General features: G+C 49.8%; 1 protein-coding gene across 2 annotated transcripts; it reads left to right on the forward strand.

Moving 5' to 3' along the window:
* The first annotated feature begins 32 nt into the window (after nucleotides 1-32).
* WFDC3 (WAP four-disulfide core domain 3) lies at nucleotides 33-13,181 on the forward strand. Of its 2 annotated transcripts, none has more exons than XM_080814039.1 (6): nucleotides 33-97; nucleotides 2,502-2,633; nucleotides 3,292-3,438; nucleotides 10,311-10,442; nucleotides 12,175-12,360; nucleotides 12,944-13,181. In XM_080814039.1, coding segments are annotated over exons 1-6 (615 nt in total). In that variant the 5' UTR covers nucleotides 33-96; the 3' UTR covers nucleotides 12,961-13,181. The 2 variants fall into 2 exon arrangements, with proteins under 2 accessions (XP_080670165.1, XP_080670166.1); XM_080814040.1 differs by lacking the exon at nucleotides 33-97 and adding an exon at nucleotides 1,926-2,023.
* Nucleotides 13,182-14,896: the final 1,715 nt, after the last annotated feature.

The raw sequence follows: 14,896 nt of genomic DNA on the forward strand, positions 1-14,896 counted from the left end.
CGCGCGCCGACCAGGAAGCGCGCCGCGGCGACATGCTGGGTTTCCATGGGAACCGCAAGGCCGCGTCTCGCTGGGGTCCCGGACTCCTAACGGCGCAGTGAGCGCGGTGGCGGGGGCTTTGTCTAGGGCAGGGCCGCGCCTCGGGTGCAGACTGTGGGTATTTGGTCCGAGAGATCTTTCCGCTGGGCGCAGGCTGGTGAAGTGCGGGGCAGGAGGAGGAGGGGAGCACAGCGGCGCCTACAGTTCAGTCTTTGAAAGCCGTAGAGTCGGTCTAATGCGAGGACCCAAAACCCAACCCCAACAGGGGGTCTGGCCCACAGGGTCCTTCTAGGGCTAGGCCCCAGGGGCAGCCTATTTTATCTGAAAGCATAATGAAGGCTGAGTGGACTCCCCAAGCCCTAGGGAGCTGGGCTGCTCTCTCCAGACTGGTGATTCTGGGATGGGCGGGGGACGCAGTGGAGGCGTCTGGAGTTCCTCAGAGCTCCCCTTAGCTCTGGCTTAGAGCTGAGATGTTCGTGAATAGAACTGGATCGATTTATGGATAGTAGAGAAAGTTACTTTTACCAGGTCACAATATGAGGTAGTAAAAAGTACGAGTTTTTTCATGTAGAAAGATCTGACTTCAAATCCAGGATGATATGGTGATTAAGAACGCTGACTATGGAATTGGGGTGCCTGCCTTTGGTCTACCACCTCTTAACTGTGTGACGTATGTGTCTTTCTGTGCCTCAGTTTCCCCATCTGTAGAGCGGGGATAATAGTACTTAATTCACAGGGTTGCAGTGAGGATTAAGTGAGTTAATTCGTATAAAGCACTTAGAATTGTGGCGCAAGTAAGCCCTCAAGCAATGCTATCGTCGTTACTATTATTAAATTCTGGTAACCACCACTTACGAGCTTTATGACCTTGGGTATTCTTTCTCAAGCCCTCTGAACCAGTTTTTATTACCTCTGCAAGATTATTGTGAGAAGTAAAATAAATAATATGTATAAAACACGTTAAGTCATTGAATTGTTGTTAAGTCAACAAATGTTAAATATATCCGTGCTCCAATATCAGCCTTAAAACAATAAGGCAACTCTTTAGCACCAAACTCTTTGGCTCTATTAAGGAGATTTTTACTTTAAGCCTTGAATTTCCTCTGCTCTTTAATCTTACGGGCTAAGCAGTCCCAGTGGATACCATTAAATATCATGTCTGACCAAAGTCATAAGCAGGACAGATAAGTCAAATGAAATAGAGAGAGAGAGGAGATGAAGAAAGGGAGGATAGATGGTCTAGACTACTTGAATCATAGCAACTTCTTTTGGGTTCTGTGAACTAGCCTTCACACAATCCAAAAATGACCTGTATGGGCTAGACAGACAAAGATGCAGGTGTTGGTGCATTTGTATTCATTCTGAACAAACTCAAATATGCCTTTACTGTAGTTTTTTTTTCACGGTTTCTAAGTAGTCTGCTCCATTCTCTGTTTTCTAGGTTGCTAGGATGAACAGGAGCCACACTGCATTTTATTAGCTTTGGTTTTTATTAAGTTGCATCTCTGGTCCTTCCCTCCGTCACTTTGGCTACAGCTGTGTCCTTCCAAAGCCCTTTAGGGCTCCCTTTGATCCTGTATTCAGTGGCCATCCCTCATTTCTCCCAAGTACCCATCAGGTTCTTCCTCATTGTCCAGGGGTGTTGTGTATGTTCCATTACAGACTTTGGTCACTGTCATCACATGTGCCTTTGGGAGTGCCAGGAAGTTTCCCACATACCAGCAACCAGTCACTTTTCTTCTTGTCGGGAGAACACATCCTTGGGGGAATATTGCGAAAGGGAAGACTTTGGGACTGGGTTTAGGGCAGTCTCCTAGTCCTGCCCATCCCTTGGTGGGTGCCCTAAGCAAGGTGTACACCTCCCGCCTGGACTGAGCGCTCATCTCAACTCTCGGCACCATTGTCATGCTGAGCTGCCTCTTCCTCCTGAAGGCCCTTCTTGCTCTTGGGTCCCTGACCTCCTGGGTGGCTGCAGGAGAGCATGGTGAGCTATTATTTGGGATCCCTGGCTAACAGTAACAAAGTGACTAAGAAGAAGACCTCCCCTGCCTCTTCCTGGAGTGAGAGTCCTCATTTGTGGAGATGGTCATCTCTGTAGGACAGGACTGGATGCGTAGATTCTCAGGACAGCTGGAATAGGTCTTCCTGGCTTTCTCTACCCTCTCTGGACAAGGAGGTAGGCCTTCCAGTCTGGCTTAGTAGAGGTGCTGGCTTTTCTCTAGAGCTCCTTAAATGTGAACAGGATCACACCAACCTTTCCCTCTCTTTATCTGCAAAGTGGCCCGACATTCAGTAGTGGTGGGCAAGTGTCAGGGGTTGTGTGAGGGGAGGGGACAGCAGTGGCAGAGGTATCTTGGATAGGAATGTTGGCAGAGCCTGAAGAGCCTTGAAATGCTTGGCTTCCGTTCCCCATTTCTTGAGGCTTAGCCAGTCACCTCAACCTCGTGGGATATCTTTTGCAGTGAAAGCGGGAGAATGCCCTCCTGATAAGCACCCGTGCAGAGAGCTGTGCCAGGGGGATGAGTCATGTCCTGCTGGGCAAAAGTGCTGCAGCACCGGCTGCGGTCGTGTCTGCCGAGGAGGCCTTCCAGAAGGTAGGTTGGCTGGAGGGGCACAATCCAGGTGTGCTCTCTGACCTTGCCTCTGGGCTAGAAAGACCCAGAGAGCCTCCTATCTCTTAGATGGGCTCTGGAAATGGACCTTGTCTGCAGCATCTCTCCCCGGTTTGGGGGTTTCTTCTTTAATCATGCAACCCCCAGTTCTTTGTCCTCTATCAGAAAGGAAGACACACTGATGGTCTCTGCCTTTTATTTGCACTCAGGGCTCCCGTGAAGGCTGGGGGGCCAAACTGTGAGGGGAAGCCTGTTAGAGGTGGTGATCACAAGAGTAGATTTCAAGCCAGGGAGACTTTTCTTGCTGCAAATAAGCTGTAAGCCACTCTTTGTAAGCGTTAAGCTTTTAAAGCAGAATTTCCTCACCTGTAAAATGGGCATAATGGTTTGTACCTCTTGGGATTGTTATGAGGATCAAATGAGAGGTTCCTGGCACAAGGTGAACTCAGTAAATGTGAGCTCTCATCATTGTTATTGTCTTTGCTTTAGCACCAGGGTTGAGCGTCCTGAAGAAGCTCAGAGCTTCCTTCCTTTCTGTGATTTTCCCTTTTGCTAAACCTGTGGGAGCCACCGGGCACTACTATCTCTCTCTCTCTCTCTCTTTTTTTGTGTGTATGGCTGTCTCCCTTTTTCCCTACAGGGAGGAAAGGAGATTGTCCCAGGGCTGTTCGGAAACAATCCTGCTTCCAAAGGTGCGTCACTGATGAGACTTGTCCAGGTACAGAGAAATGCTGCACGTTTGGCTGCAACAAGCGCTGTGTGGTCCCAGTCACTAAACCCAAGCTAGGTAAGAAATATTGCCCCGGGCGTTCCCGGGCTCGCTGGCCTGCCGTCTCCTTTCTCAAATAAGCCCACACCATACTATTACTGGTTTTTCCTTACTTTGAGCAACCATAATTGCCTGCCAAATTCTGAGAACTTAAAAACAAACAAACAAACCACAGACAAAAGGTACCCCAGCCAGGATGATCTGTGGCATGGGATCCAGGCCGGCAGAGGAGGCTGCCGGCAGGGAGATCTGTGGCTTGCGGAACTTTCTGCTCTCGTGCTCGCCTCCTCCCCTGGCTTCTGAGAGGCCTACAAAAAGTATTAGAAATTGATGGTGTCTCTCTGTTGGCTTGTTCCTTCTCATGTCCCTGTCGTTTCCAGATTTTTATGGTTAATTTTGCTTGTTTGTGCTTCCATATAGATTTTATTATCATATTGTTTCGCACTACCCCCCTCCCTGAAAATATGAAGGCTGCTTTTTTTAGAGAGATGTTAGATATATAAATTAATTTCAGGGGGGCACCTGGGTGGCTCAGTGGGTTAAGCGTCCGCCTTTGGCTCAAGTCCTGATCTCGGGGTCCTGAGATTGAGCCCCACGTTGGGATCCCTGCTCAGCAGGGAGCCTGCTTCTCCCTCTCCCTCTGCCCCTTGCCCTGCTCTTGCTCGCTCTCTCACTCTTTCTCTCTCAACTTAATAAATAAAATCTTAAAAAAATTAACTTAGGGACAACGGACATTTTTATGTTGAATCTCTATGTCTTCCCATTGTCCAGGTGTGTTTGGTGTATCTCAGGGTGGTTTATAGTTTTAAAATACTTCTTGATAAGTTAATGCCTAAGTTTTATTTTTTCTTCACTGCATTAAATGGGGTCTTACATCACGCTTTCCATTATGTTTCCTAAAGAAACTGGAATCGTTCTCTGTGAGTGCATGTGGCAGCTATTCCAGTAGAAAAGCTTATATTTGGGTCATCAGAGAGCTGGGTTCAAGCCTGAGGCTCCCCAGTTACCGGCCAGCAGGTCCCTGGTCAAGTGTCTTCTGCTTCTCTGGGCCACATTTCCCTTCTCTGTCAAATGGAAAAAAATAAGCCTTGGAGGTTGTTGTAAAGGTTCAAAGTATGTAAAGTGTTTAGCCCTCAGTGGACATTGGCTTCCTTCCTGTTGCCTGCTAAGTTGGGCTTCCTCAGGAGTGCGGTTGGTCACCAGCCCCTTTTATCAAGAACCAGGATTGCTTTCTCCTCCCCGGACCTCTTCCTCTTGGAGACCCTGGAACTCCACAGCATGTGACCGCCTCGTTCCTCCCAGCCAAACCTTGCCAGGTAGCAGCCCCTTCCCTGGACCCCGTGGGGCTGTCTCTGTCTGGCTTCGGCAACTCTCTCGGGCGCCCTGCCCGTAAGGGAGAATAGAGGGTTGTCTTCCTTGCCAGGACTCTTTTGGCCCAGTTTTGGAACCAGAGCCTGGGAACCTGTGTCAGGCCAGTCACTCACCGCCAGCCTGCAGGGCCCAGCACAGTCTTCCAGTGTGTGAAGCTGATGGCCGAGTGACAGGCGCTGAGGGACAGGCCGGCACCCAGGCCAGGCCCTTTGTGAGCAGCTCTGGGCCCTGGCCAGGCCAGACAGGGCTGCCTCCTCCCTTGGAGCCAGGCAGCCTGCAACAGTGACCTCCCTGCAGATCTCCCGGAGCGTACTTACTGGCTGAGTGTGCGTCCTCGTCTAGCGGGAGGCGGAACTGGCTGCAGTCTTAGTAGGCAATGACTTCCCTAGGGCTCCGGGCCTGGGCTGGGCTGCTCAGTGGGACTGGTTACTACACTCGTCGTCACAGGAGGCTGTCCGTCCTGGGCTCTGAACAGTTCCTGCTCTCCCTCAGCTCTGACATGGCCAGAGTTTTACCAGAGCCAGTGCTGGTCGGCTTGGTAAGGCGGTGGGACGGTCAGGCCGCCCGAGGGCTCCGGGCAGACACTGGGACCTGCCCTGCGAGGCAGCTCTGGTCTGAGTATGATGTGAGCTGTGGCTTCTCTGCTTGCTGTGTGGCCTCTCTGGTCCTGGCCTTTGTCTCTGTAGGGTGGAGATGAGTGTACTTACCTCAAAAAGTGATAAGGTCCTTTGGGCAGCTAGAACAGGATACCATGGACTGGGTTTATAAATAAAAGAAATTTATGTCTTAAATTCTAGAGGCTGAGAAGTCCAAGATTAAGATGCCAGCATATTCAGTATCTGGGGAAAGCCAGCTTCCTGGTTCACAGACTGCCATGTCTTCCCCGGGAGCTCACAGGGTGGAAGGGTGCAGCGCGGGCAGTGTCCCCTTCATGGGGGCTCCCCTCTCACGACCTCGTCACCCCCATCTCCTAAACCCATCACACTGGGGGTCTATATCATACACTTTGGAAGAATTTATTTATTTATTATTTTAAAAGATTCTGTGTATTTCTACGACAGAGAGACAGCAAGAGAGGAAACACGAGCAGGGGGAGCAGGAGAGGGAGAAGCAGGCTTCCCGCCGAGCAGGGAGCCTGATGTGGGACTCAATCCCACGACCCTGGGATCACGACCCGAGCCGAAGGTAGATGCTCAATGACTGAGCCACCCAGGCGTCCCAAGAAATGTATTTAAAAAGCCTTTAGAAAACCTGCCGAATAACATTCAGCAGCTTGTGCTGTGATGCCCAGCACCTCTCTGTTCAGATTCCCTCCCCACCATCCCAAGTCTGACCTGTCTGTCCACTCCCCCCACTTTCTCCCTTGCTCACTACCTGTCGAGCCTCTGCCAGGCTGGCATACATGTCCCATGGTGAGCAAGGCCGCCGTGGTTATAAATACTGGGCACCAACTGTGATGAGGGCTGCGAAGGGACATCAAAGCGAGCTGGAGAGGAGGTGTCCTTTCTTTCTTTCTTTCTTTCTTTCTTTCTTTCTTTCTTTCTTTTTTTTAAAGATTCTATTTATTCTTGACAGACAGAGATCACAAGTAGGCAGAGAGGCAGGCGGAGAGAGAGGAAGGGAAGCAGGCTCCCCGACAAGCAGAGAGCCTGACATGGGGCTCGATCCCAGGACCCCGAGATCATGACCCGAGCCAAAGGCAGAGGCTAGGAGGTGTCCTTTCAACCTGGAGGATGAGTGGGAGCTGCACGGGCCAAGGCTGGGAGTAGGGAAGAGCTTACTGTTTCAAGGAAGTGAAAGGAGGTCAGTGGGGGTGGAGGAAAGGCAAAGAGAAGGAAGGTGGCTCCACTTAGGGAGAGTCCAGATTTCGGGTGAGACTCCAGGGCTTCTGTCTAAGGCTTTGTTCTGAATGCACTAGGAAGCCTTTGCGGGGCTTGTAAAAGCAGGGAAGAGAGACCCAGTCTGGTTTTCATTTTACTTTATTAAAAAAAATCTTTTTAAAAAGATTTATTAGGAGACTTAAAAATAAAGATTTATTTTTTTATTTGAGAGAGTGAGTGAGAGAGAGAGAGAGAAGGAGCACCGGAGGGGCAGAGGGAGAGGGAGAAGCAGACTCCCTGTTGAGCAGGGAGCCACCCAGTCTCCCGGTGAGTGAGTCCCAGCTCTTGTTCTTGGGTAATCCTCGTGGAGTGTAGGGAATCACAATGATGTGGCTTAAAGGACCACATCATCGGTCCGGGTGTCAGAGCTGGGAATTTGGGACCCAGTTCTGCCACCATTGACCACAGGCCAGTCCTGCTCCTTTGCTGGCTGTCTGTCTGGCTGGCTGTCTGTTTGCAAGAGGAGGTATGATGGCTCAGAGGGCCCTTCTTGGCTTAAGAAGTTTTGAGATTACACTTTTCTATCAGCACCACTGTCCTTCCCTCAAATATAGTGGAAGGTTAGAGCTGGGGCAACAGGAAAGCCTATGTCTGAGTATTTCCTGGGTGTCAGGTTTTTATTCCACTTTTTTGGTGTGTGATAGCTTGGGTCTTGGGATAGGGGCATATTTGAAGGGTGGGGATGACCATTCCCATTCTGACTCTCATTCCTCTTTCTCATCCTGATTCCTGGTTAGATAACTATGAGGTGCCTGGAAACCATGTGGTATGAGGAACTGAGCTTACCTAGTTTGGGAAACCTGAGAGAGTGAGAGGCAGAGGGTCCTGTCTGGCATGATGGTGCTAGTCATGTTTTCACAAGGTTTCTGGGCATAGGACAAGGACTGATGGATAGAACTTCTAGACATCCAGATTTCAGTTGAATATAAAGTTTTAAGAGTGGGGTGCCCGAGTGGCTCAGTTGGTTAAGCAGCTGACTCTTGATTTTGGCTCAGGTCGCGGTCTCAGGGTTGTGAGATGCACCCCTGCATCAGGCTCTGTGCTCAGCGCAGAGTCTGCTTGAGATTCTCTCCCTCTCTCTTTTCCCCTCTGCCTCTCCCACTTGTGCTCTCTCTCCCTCTCTCTTTAAAATAAATAGATAAATAAATCTTAAAAATTGTAAGGATGGCATAGTCTGGCTTGGAGGCCATCAGTTCCACTGTTTGAGCTGAGAGTAGGGAATTATTTGACAGGAATTCATGGGGGATGCAGTGGTGGCCATGGTGGGCACTGGTCAAAGGGCATGTGCTCTGACCCTCAGGGCTTTAGCCTGTTCCCCAAGAGTCCCTTCACTGTGTCTACTATTTGACAAAACTCCAGGGACCTCAAGGAAGCCTAGCCTGGAAGAGAGTAGAGGTTTCTCCATGCCTAGTCCTGGGGATGAGTAGCAGCAGAACGCTCCTGGCATTAGTCACTTCAGGGCCAAGCTCAGCAAAATGGTGACATCTGGGAAGTGTCCTTCTCTGTATAACCCCATGAGAAGTTATATTGCTAGGTTTTTCCCACCAGAGATTTTTTTTTTTAATGCCCAGCCTTCTCAACTGTGGGATGAAAGGCTTCGCTCTTTGTTAAATAGATTTTAGTGTTTGTCAAGCAGGTGGGGAGGTGTGGAAAGGCACATCTGGCAATTAGCGTGACCATGTGTTCTGGATAAAAAATCAGATTCGATGTGTTCTGACAATGGCAGAGATTCTTTGAAATAGGGACTGTTCAGGAAAATCCTGTGATGCCGGGTTATTAGACCCTGACTGTCAGCTGCACATAGCCTCCTGGGAGGCCAACACTGGCTTTTTTCCATCACGGCAGACTTCCCAGAGCCAGCCATAGGCAACTGTACTTACATGTCCCAACTCAGAGGCACTGGGCCAGTCCTGCTTCGGTCTTCCACAATGCTTTTAATAGCCTGTCGCTTCTTTTCTCCACTTAAAGAAGCTGAAATAAACACTGAGATGAATGAGTCACGGCCAGGCAGTTTGGTTTGGATGTGGGTTCCTAGGGCGTGCCTGCTCCGGGGGACCTGGCCCGGGGCCTGCGTGTTTTAAGGATGTTGTAGTAGAAAGAGTGCTTGTTTGCAAACCAAGAGGCTGAGTTTTGTCCTGCTTTGCCCCTGACTGACTCTGTCGTTCTGGGTAAACCCCTTCTCTTCTCTGGGCATCACTGTCTTCAGAGGGGTGGTGAAGGGGCACATCGTGGTTGTGCTTGGCTGTATGCAACAGAAAATTAACAAAATAGGGGTTCCTTTTTCCTCACATAACAAGAAGTCCTGAAGTGGGGACCAGGGCTGGGGTGATGGCTCCACAACACCGATGAGGATGAGGTTATTTATTTTTTTTCCTTCTCCTTTGCCTTCCTTGGCTTCGTCATACTCGTTGCCTCGTGGTTGAAAGAAGATGGCTCTACCTCCTTGGGTTAGGTCTGTCTTTGCACTGGAAGAAAGAGAAGTCAGGGCGCAGTTTGAAAGGTGCTGTAGTTGGGTCAAGAATGCAAAAGTTTTTCCAGCTTCTGTCCTAGTTTGTGGCCACTCCTAGTTACAAGGTAACTTGGGGAAGCAAAGCTTTGCAGCTGGCTGGGCTCGCTGCCTCTCCAAACACAACTGTGGTTTCATTAGCAAGTGCTTCAGTTGTCCACGGCTGCATAACAAATACTTCCCAAACTTAGTGGCTCAAAATAACAACAGTTGCCTCTTTCCCGTGGCTGTTTGAGTTGGCGGGGCTCACCTGGGCCGTTCTTCTGCCCACACGGCAAAGCTAGGTCACTCATGCAGCTGCGTGCAGCTGGGAGCCCAGCGGGGAACTTGACGGTGGCTGGACCGGGCAGGATGCGTCTCTTCATCCAGCTTCTCCCTCTTTGGGGCATCTCATCATTCTGGAGTTGAGCTCAAGCTTCTTCATGGCATAGCGGCTGGCTTCCAAGGCGGGGGGTGTTTTAAGCGGACAAACCCCAACACACAAGTGCTTATCAAGCCTCTGCTTGCATCACACTTGCTGGTGTCCTGTTCGTCAAAGCAAGACACACAGTCCTGCCCAGAGACCACATGGGAGGTGTGGCTCCCTGGGGGCCACCATCATAGGTGTCTACCATGGGAAGGAGGGAGGGACAGTGAATGTGGGGCTGGCCGTAAGTCTGTTTGCCACAGTGGGTTAGATATCCATAGTGTTTTCCAGACTTCGAGTCTTGAGACCATTTTAGTAGTCGATGACCAGCATTAAAAAAAAAAAAAAAAAAAAAAAAAGAGGGGCGCCTGGGTGGCTCAGTGGGTTAAAGCCTCTGCCTTCTGCTCAGGTCGTGATCTCGGGGTCCTGAGATGGAGCCCTGCGTTGTGCTCTCTGCTCAGCAGGGAGCCTGCTTCCCCCCCTCTCTCTGCCTGCCTCTCTGCCTACTTGTCATCTCTGTCTGTTAAATAAATAAATCTTTAAAAAAAAAGAAATAGACTGTAAAGTACATACGTATATGCACATAAATACATATTTTAAGCATGCATATGGATTAACATACACAATGAAATATATATAATGTAATAAAACTCAGGAGTCACAGTGAAAATAACTGGAAACACTGGGTCTGAACACCTCTGGGTCCCATGCTTTGATTCTGTGGCAGAGTCTGGTGGCGAATGTCCTGCTGACCCCCTTCCGTGCGAGGAGCTGTGTGACAGGGACGAGTCCTGTCCCCAGGGGCATAAGTGCTGCAGCACCGGCTGTGGCCACTCATGCCGTGGAGACATTCGGGGAGGTATGTTGGCCCCTTGGGGAAGGGGTTCGTGAGTTTCAGGGTGGGTTGGGGAGGGAGCCATCTGTGGCCTTCTGGTCTTTCCCTTCCTGGGAGGAGTCCGAGTTCTCATCCCTCCTGTCCTCCTAGACCCAGCCCAAAGCCACCCCACCTCTCCTGGAGCCCAGGGCCCCGCACTGGTGTTGAAAGAACTAGGGGAAGGCAGTGTGAGTTAGAAGGAAAAGTTCTGATACTGGAAGACAGGTGGTATGGCTTCTGGTCTTGGTTCTGCCGCTGACCGGCTCTGTAACCTCAGGGAAGCAGACTCGTCCTGAGCCAGTTTCTCCATCTGTAAGGTGAGGGAGTTGCCCAAGGTCATGGTTTTCTGACCAGATTCTTAGCAACATATCTGCAATAGATAAGAGCATTCCTGATCTGATTTCTTTGTTTCAAGATACGTATTTTTTATTTTTAATTTTTATTTTTTAAATTTCAGTGTTCCAGAATTCATTGTTTATGCACCACACCCAGTGCTCCATGCAATACATGCCCTCCATAATATCCACCACCAGGCTCCCAACCTCCTATCTCCCGACCCTCCAAAACCCTCAGATTGTTTTTCAGAGTCCACAGTCTCTCATGGTTCATCTCCCCCTCCAATTTCCCCCAACTCCCTTCTCTTCTCCATCTCCCCATGTCCTCAGTGTTATTCCTTATGCTCCACAAGTAAGTGAAACCATATGATACTTGACTCTCTCTGCTTGACTTATTTCACCCAGCATAATCTCCTCCAGTCCTGTCCATGTTGATACAAAAGTTGGGTATTCATCCTTTCTGATGGAGGCATAATACTCCATTGTATCTATGGACCATATCTTCTTTATCCATTCATCCAATGAAGGGCATTTTGGCTCTTTCCACAGTTTGGCAACTGTAGCCATTGCTGCTATGAACATTGGGGTACAGATGGCCCTTCTTTTCACTACATCTGTATCTTTGGGATAAATACCCAGTAGTGCAATTGCAGGGTTATAGGGAAGCTCCATTTTTAATTTCTTAAGGAATCTCCACACTGTTTTCCAAAGTGGCTGTACCAACTTGCATTCCCACCAAGAGTGTAAGAGCGTTCCTCTTTCTCCACATCCTCTTTAACACACGTTGTTTACTGTCTTCAACATACGTATTTTTAAACAAATCCATATTTTTGAATGCTCCTTTTATACCAGGCACTGTAGAACTCCACTTCAGAATCACTGGCTCAGATGTTGTTTTTAGACAACGTGTAGATTCCCAGGCAGTGTTCAAGTTTCTGAAGATAGATTCTTGTCCTTATATAACTCATCAGAGAAAGTAGACAGATCAGGAACTGTAATGAATTCTGATGAGAGGAGCACAAAGCAGGGCACCAAACCTTGTCTGGGGTGGCAGAGGGAGGCCTCCCCGAGGAAGGGACACTGGGAGGCCCAGCCATGGTGGGGGGCTCCTTGGCACTCCACGCAGCCCCCTCCACAGTGGTATCAAACCCAGGGACCTCCAGGCAACTTGTGGGAGACCATTTGAAAACTGCTGGTCCAGATGCTCTCTTGTGGCCCTGCTGATTCTCAGAGGCTTTAACTCCCAGGTTTTCCAGGCAGGTCTTTGGTTAAGATCTGGCTGCAGTCAGGGATGGATTCGTCTGGAGCCTCCGAGTCTCAGTTGCATCCAGAGTCAGTGGCGCCGACAGTCCTGTCTCTACCTGTTTCTGTTGACCCCACAGGGTGGGGTGGTGAGTGTCCACACGTTCTGGTGGGCCTGTGCATTGTCACCTGCATGATGGATGAGAACTGCCAGGCCGGGGAAAAGTGCTGCAAGTCAGGCTGTGGCCGCTTTTGTGTCCCATCTGTACTGCCAGTGGAACTGGTCACAAACCCCAACCGGACCCTCAGCCCTGATTCTGCTGGAGGTGAGTCACGGCCAGCCTCATTGATAAGAGTGCACTTGACTGCTCTGCGCAGAGAGCACGGGCTTAGCTCCTGGGTAGGAGCCTTCAGAGGATCAAGACAAAGTTCTTGCCCTGGAGAGTCTGGTGGGAGAGAAAGATCCTGTGCCCCAGATGGGAAACCTTTGTATAGACTGCATGGGCGTCTAGGCTCTGAGTGGGTGTGGCTCCTTGGGAAGGTCTTTCTGCCCAAAGTAGGATTGAATCTGGGCCCTAAAGACTAGGCAGGATGTGGCAAAGGGAGGAAAGCACAGAGAACATGCTGGACAGGCGGTCTGGTGGTGAGCAAAGGCACAAAGGTTGGAATGTGTGTGACATACTTGGGGACCCCGGTCGGGGTGGGGCGAGAGTGGGCTGTTTGGGTGCTAGGAGACATAAAGTTGACATCTGAGTGAGTAATCTTCACTGCCAGTTTGGACTGGATTGTCTGGGGGAACAGGGAGCCATCCAAGGCTTTGGGGAGCAATGTGTGCCGAACTTCTCTAGGGTGGGGGGCAGCCAGAGCCAGGAGGGCACAAGTGTGACCTGCTGCTGCTTCTTTCTGCAGGGATCCTGATGCCTTAGTGTCGTGATTTGTCCTGAGCTGCTTTGGTGATGACAGGGGCGCTTGTCCTGGCTGCCACAAGAGGGTGATGTCCTGGGGCTGTGAGCCTCCTGGGGGCTCTCGTTGCCTTCTCTGCTCTGCTTCTGTTCCAGCCATGGCCCTGAGCACGGGAAACAGAGTCGTGGGTTTGGGCAATGGTGTGGGGTACTGCTTTTCCCCAATAAAGACTGTGCTGACCTTCTTTTTTTTTTTTTTTAAAGATTTTATTTATTTATCCGACAGACAGAGATCACAGTAGGTGGAGAGATAGGAGGAAGCAGGCTCCCCACTGAGCAGAGAGCCCGATGCGGGGCTCGATCCCAGGACCCTGGGATCATGACCTGAGTCGAAGGCAGAGGCCTAACCCACTGAGCCACCCAGGCGCCCCTGTGCTGACCTTCTTGCCTATGCTGTTGGAGGGCCGGGATGAGGAGAGAGAGCTAGGGGGTCTGAGCGTGGCTGCAGGATTACGGGACATAAGGCAACCCGTCCTTTCTGAGAACACTGAAAGTGGGTGCTGCCCCGGTGGTGAGGGCAGAGGTGGGTGGGAGTCAGTCTCGGCTGATTTGCCGTAGATTTCTCTCTCTCAAGCCTCAGGAGTGGGATCACCAGGGCTCTTCTTGGGCCTGCTGATCTTTTAATAGAGAATGTGAGTTGGGGATGGAACTGGGGTGGGAAACTAGTTCACTATAGTTTCTTGGATGATCCCACCTTGGATCTCCTTCTCTGGGGGCTGGCCCTTGGCTTCAAGACAGGCAGTTTGTCCCCTCCAGGTAGCTTTGCTGTAGGGAAGGGTTGCCTTCAGGTTCTCAGAATATAAAAGATAAAATAAATTTAAAAAATGCATACAAAATGGATCATGTTCTATATCCTGGAGAAATTTATGTCATCACATTATTTTGTAACATGACACCATGAAAATAGCTAATTTAATTAGTCTTCTCCTGGTGAACATGAATCCTTGTACATATAATTGTTGGCCTTCTTTTGCAGGTACATCTGGGGAAATTCTTTGTGGTAGAATTCTAGTTTCTCCAATAGAGCCTGACCCCCCCAGAAAAGGCCCCCATCAGTGTTTGTTGAGTGACAGAAAGAATGAATATAATTCCCAAGTCTGTCTGTTAGGAATTTGTTGAGCTTTGAGTGTTAGAAAACCCACCCAACAGTGGCTTAGTCAATAAAGACATTTAATTTTCTCACATCAGAGTCTGGAGAGAGGCATCCACAGCGCTAATAAGAAGACCCCTTCCTTCCTTCCCCACCAACCTCAGCGTGCTGGCTTTTGTCCTCAAGACAGTCCCCTCACGGGTGTGGGACGGTTGCTGCAGCTCTGGACGTCACAGCAGGAAGGTCTGTGGAAAGGGTAATGGTGAAAAGACCTTCACCTCAAATGGTCTCTCCTTTTAATGACAGAGACCGTCTTCCTCGGAAGCCGACCCCTCCCCACGTTTCCCTCGTCCTCTCATTGGCTGGAAAAGCTAATGTCTGCAAACAGGAAGGGGAAAATGTGACTGTCTTAGATGAAATGTGCTTCATCCTTGAGGCTGAGGGAGGGGCCCACCTGGATTTAAAAATTGAGATTCTATTAGCAAGAAAGGAGAGAATGGAGGAGGGAAGTAATGAACCTCGTGTGTCGTACTGGGTTAAAGGACATATGCATTCAAAATTTGGACAGAAACAGATTCTAAGTAGGCAGGACTTTTATAACAAGAAAGAATATTAGTGCTCACCTCGAATATTGCAAAAATGTTTTTTATAATTCCCAACTCTAACAGAAAAAGGCAAGTTACAACTTAAAAAAAACCTTCCAGGGCACCTGGATGACGCATTCGGTTAGGCGTCGGACTCTTGAATTCTGCTCCGGTTGTGATCTCAGGGTCGTGAGATCGAGCCCTGTGTCGGGCTCTGAGTCTGCTC

Source organism: Martes martes, assembly GCF_963455335.1.
Source record: "Martes martes genome assembly, chromosome: 9".
NCBI lineage: Eukaryota > Metazoa > Chordata > Mammalia > Carnivora > Mustelidae > Martes > Martes martes.

Excerpts from the sequence above, each read along its gene's own strand:
- WFDC3 (XM_080814040.1), top strand. The coding sequence starts at position 1,945 with ATGCTGAGCTGCCTCTTCCTCCTGAAGGCCCTTCTTGCTCTTGGGTCC. Across the intron at positions 2,634-3,291 it reads CCGAGGAGGCCTTCCAGAAG|GGAGGAAAGGAGATTGTCCC; the intron begins GTAGGTTGGCTG and ends TTTTCCCTACAG. Across the intron at positions 3,439-10,310 it reads AGTCACTAAACCCAAGCTAG|AGTCTGGTGGCGAATGTCCT; the intron begins GTAAGAAATATT and ends ATTCTGTGGCAG.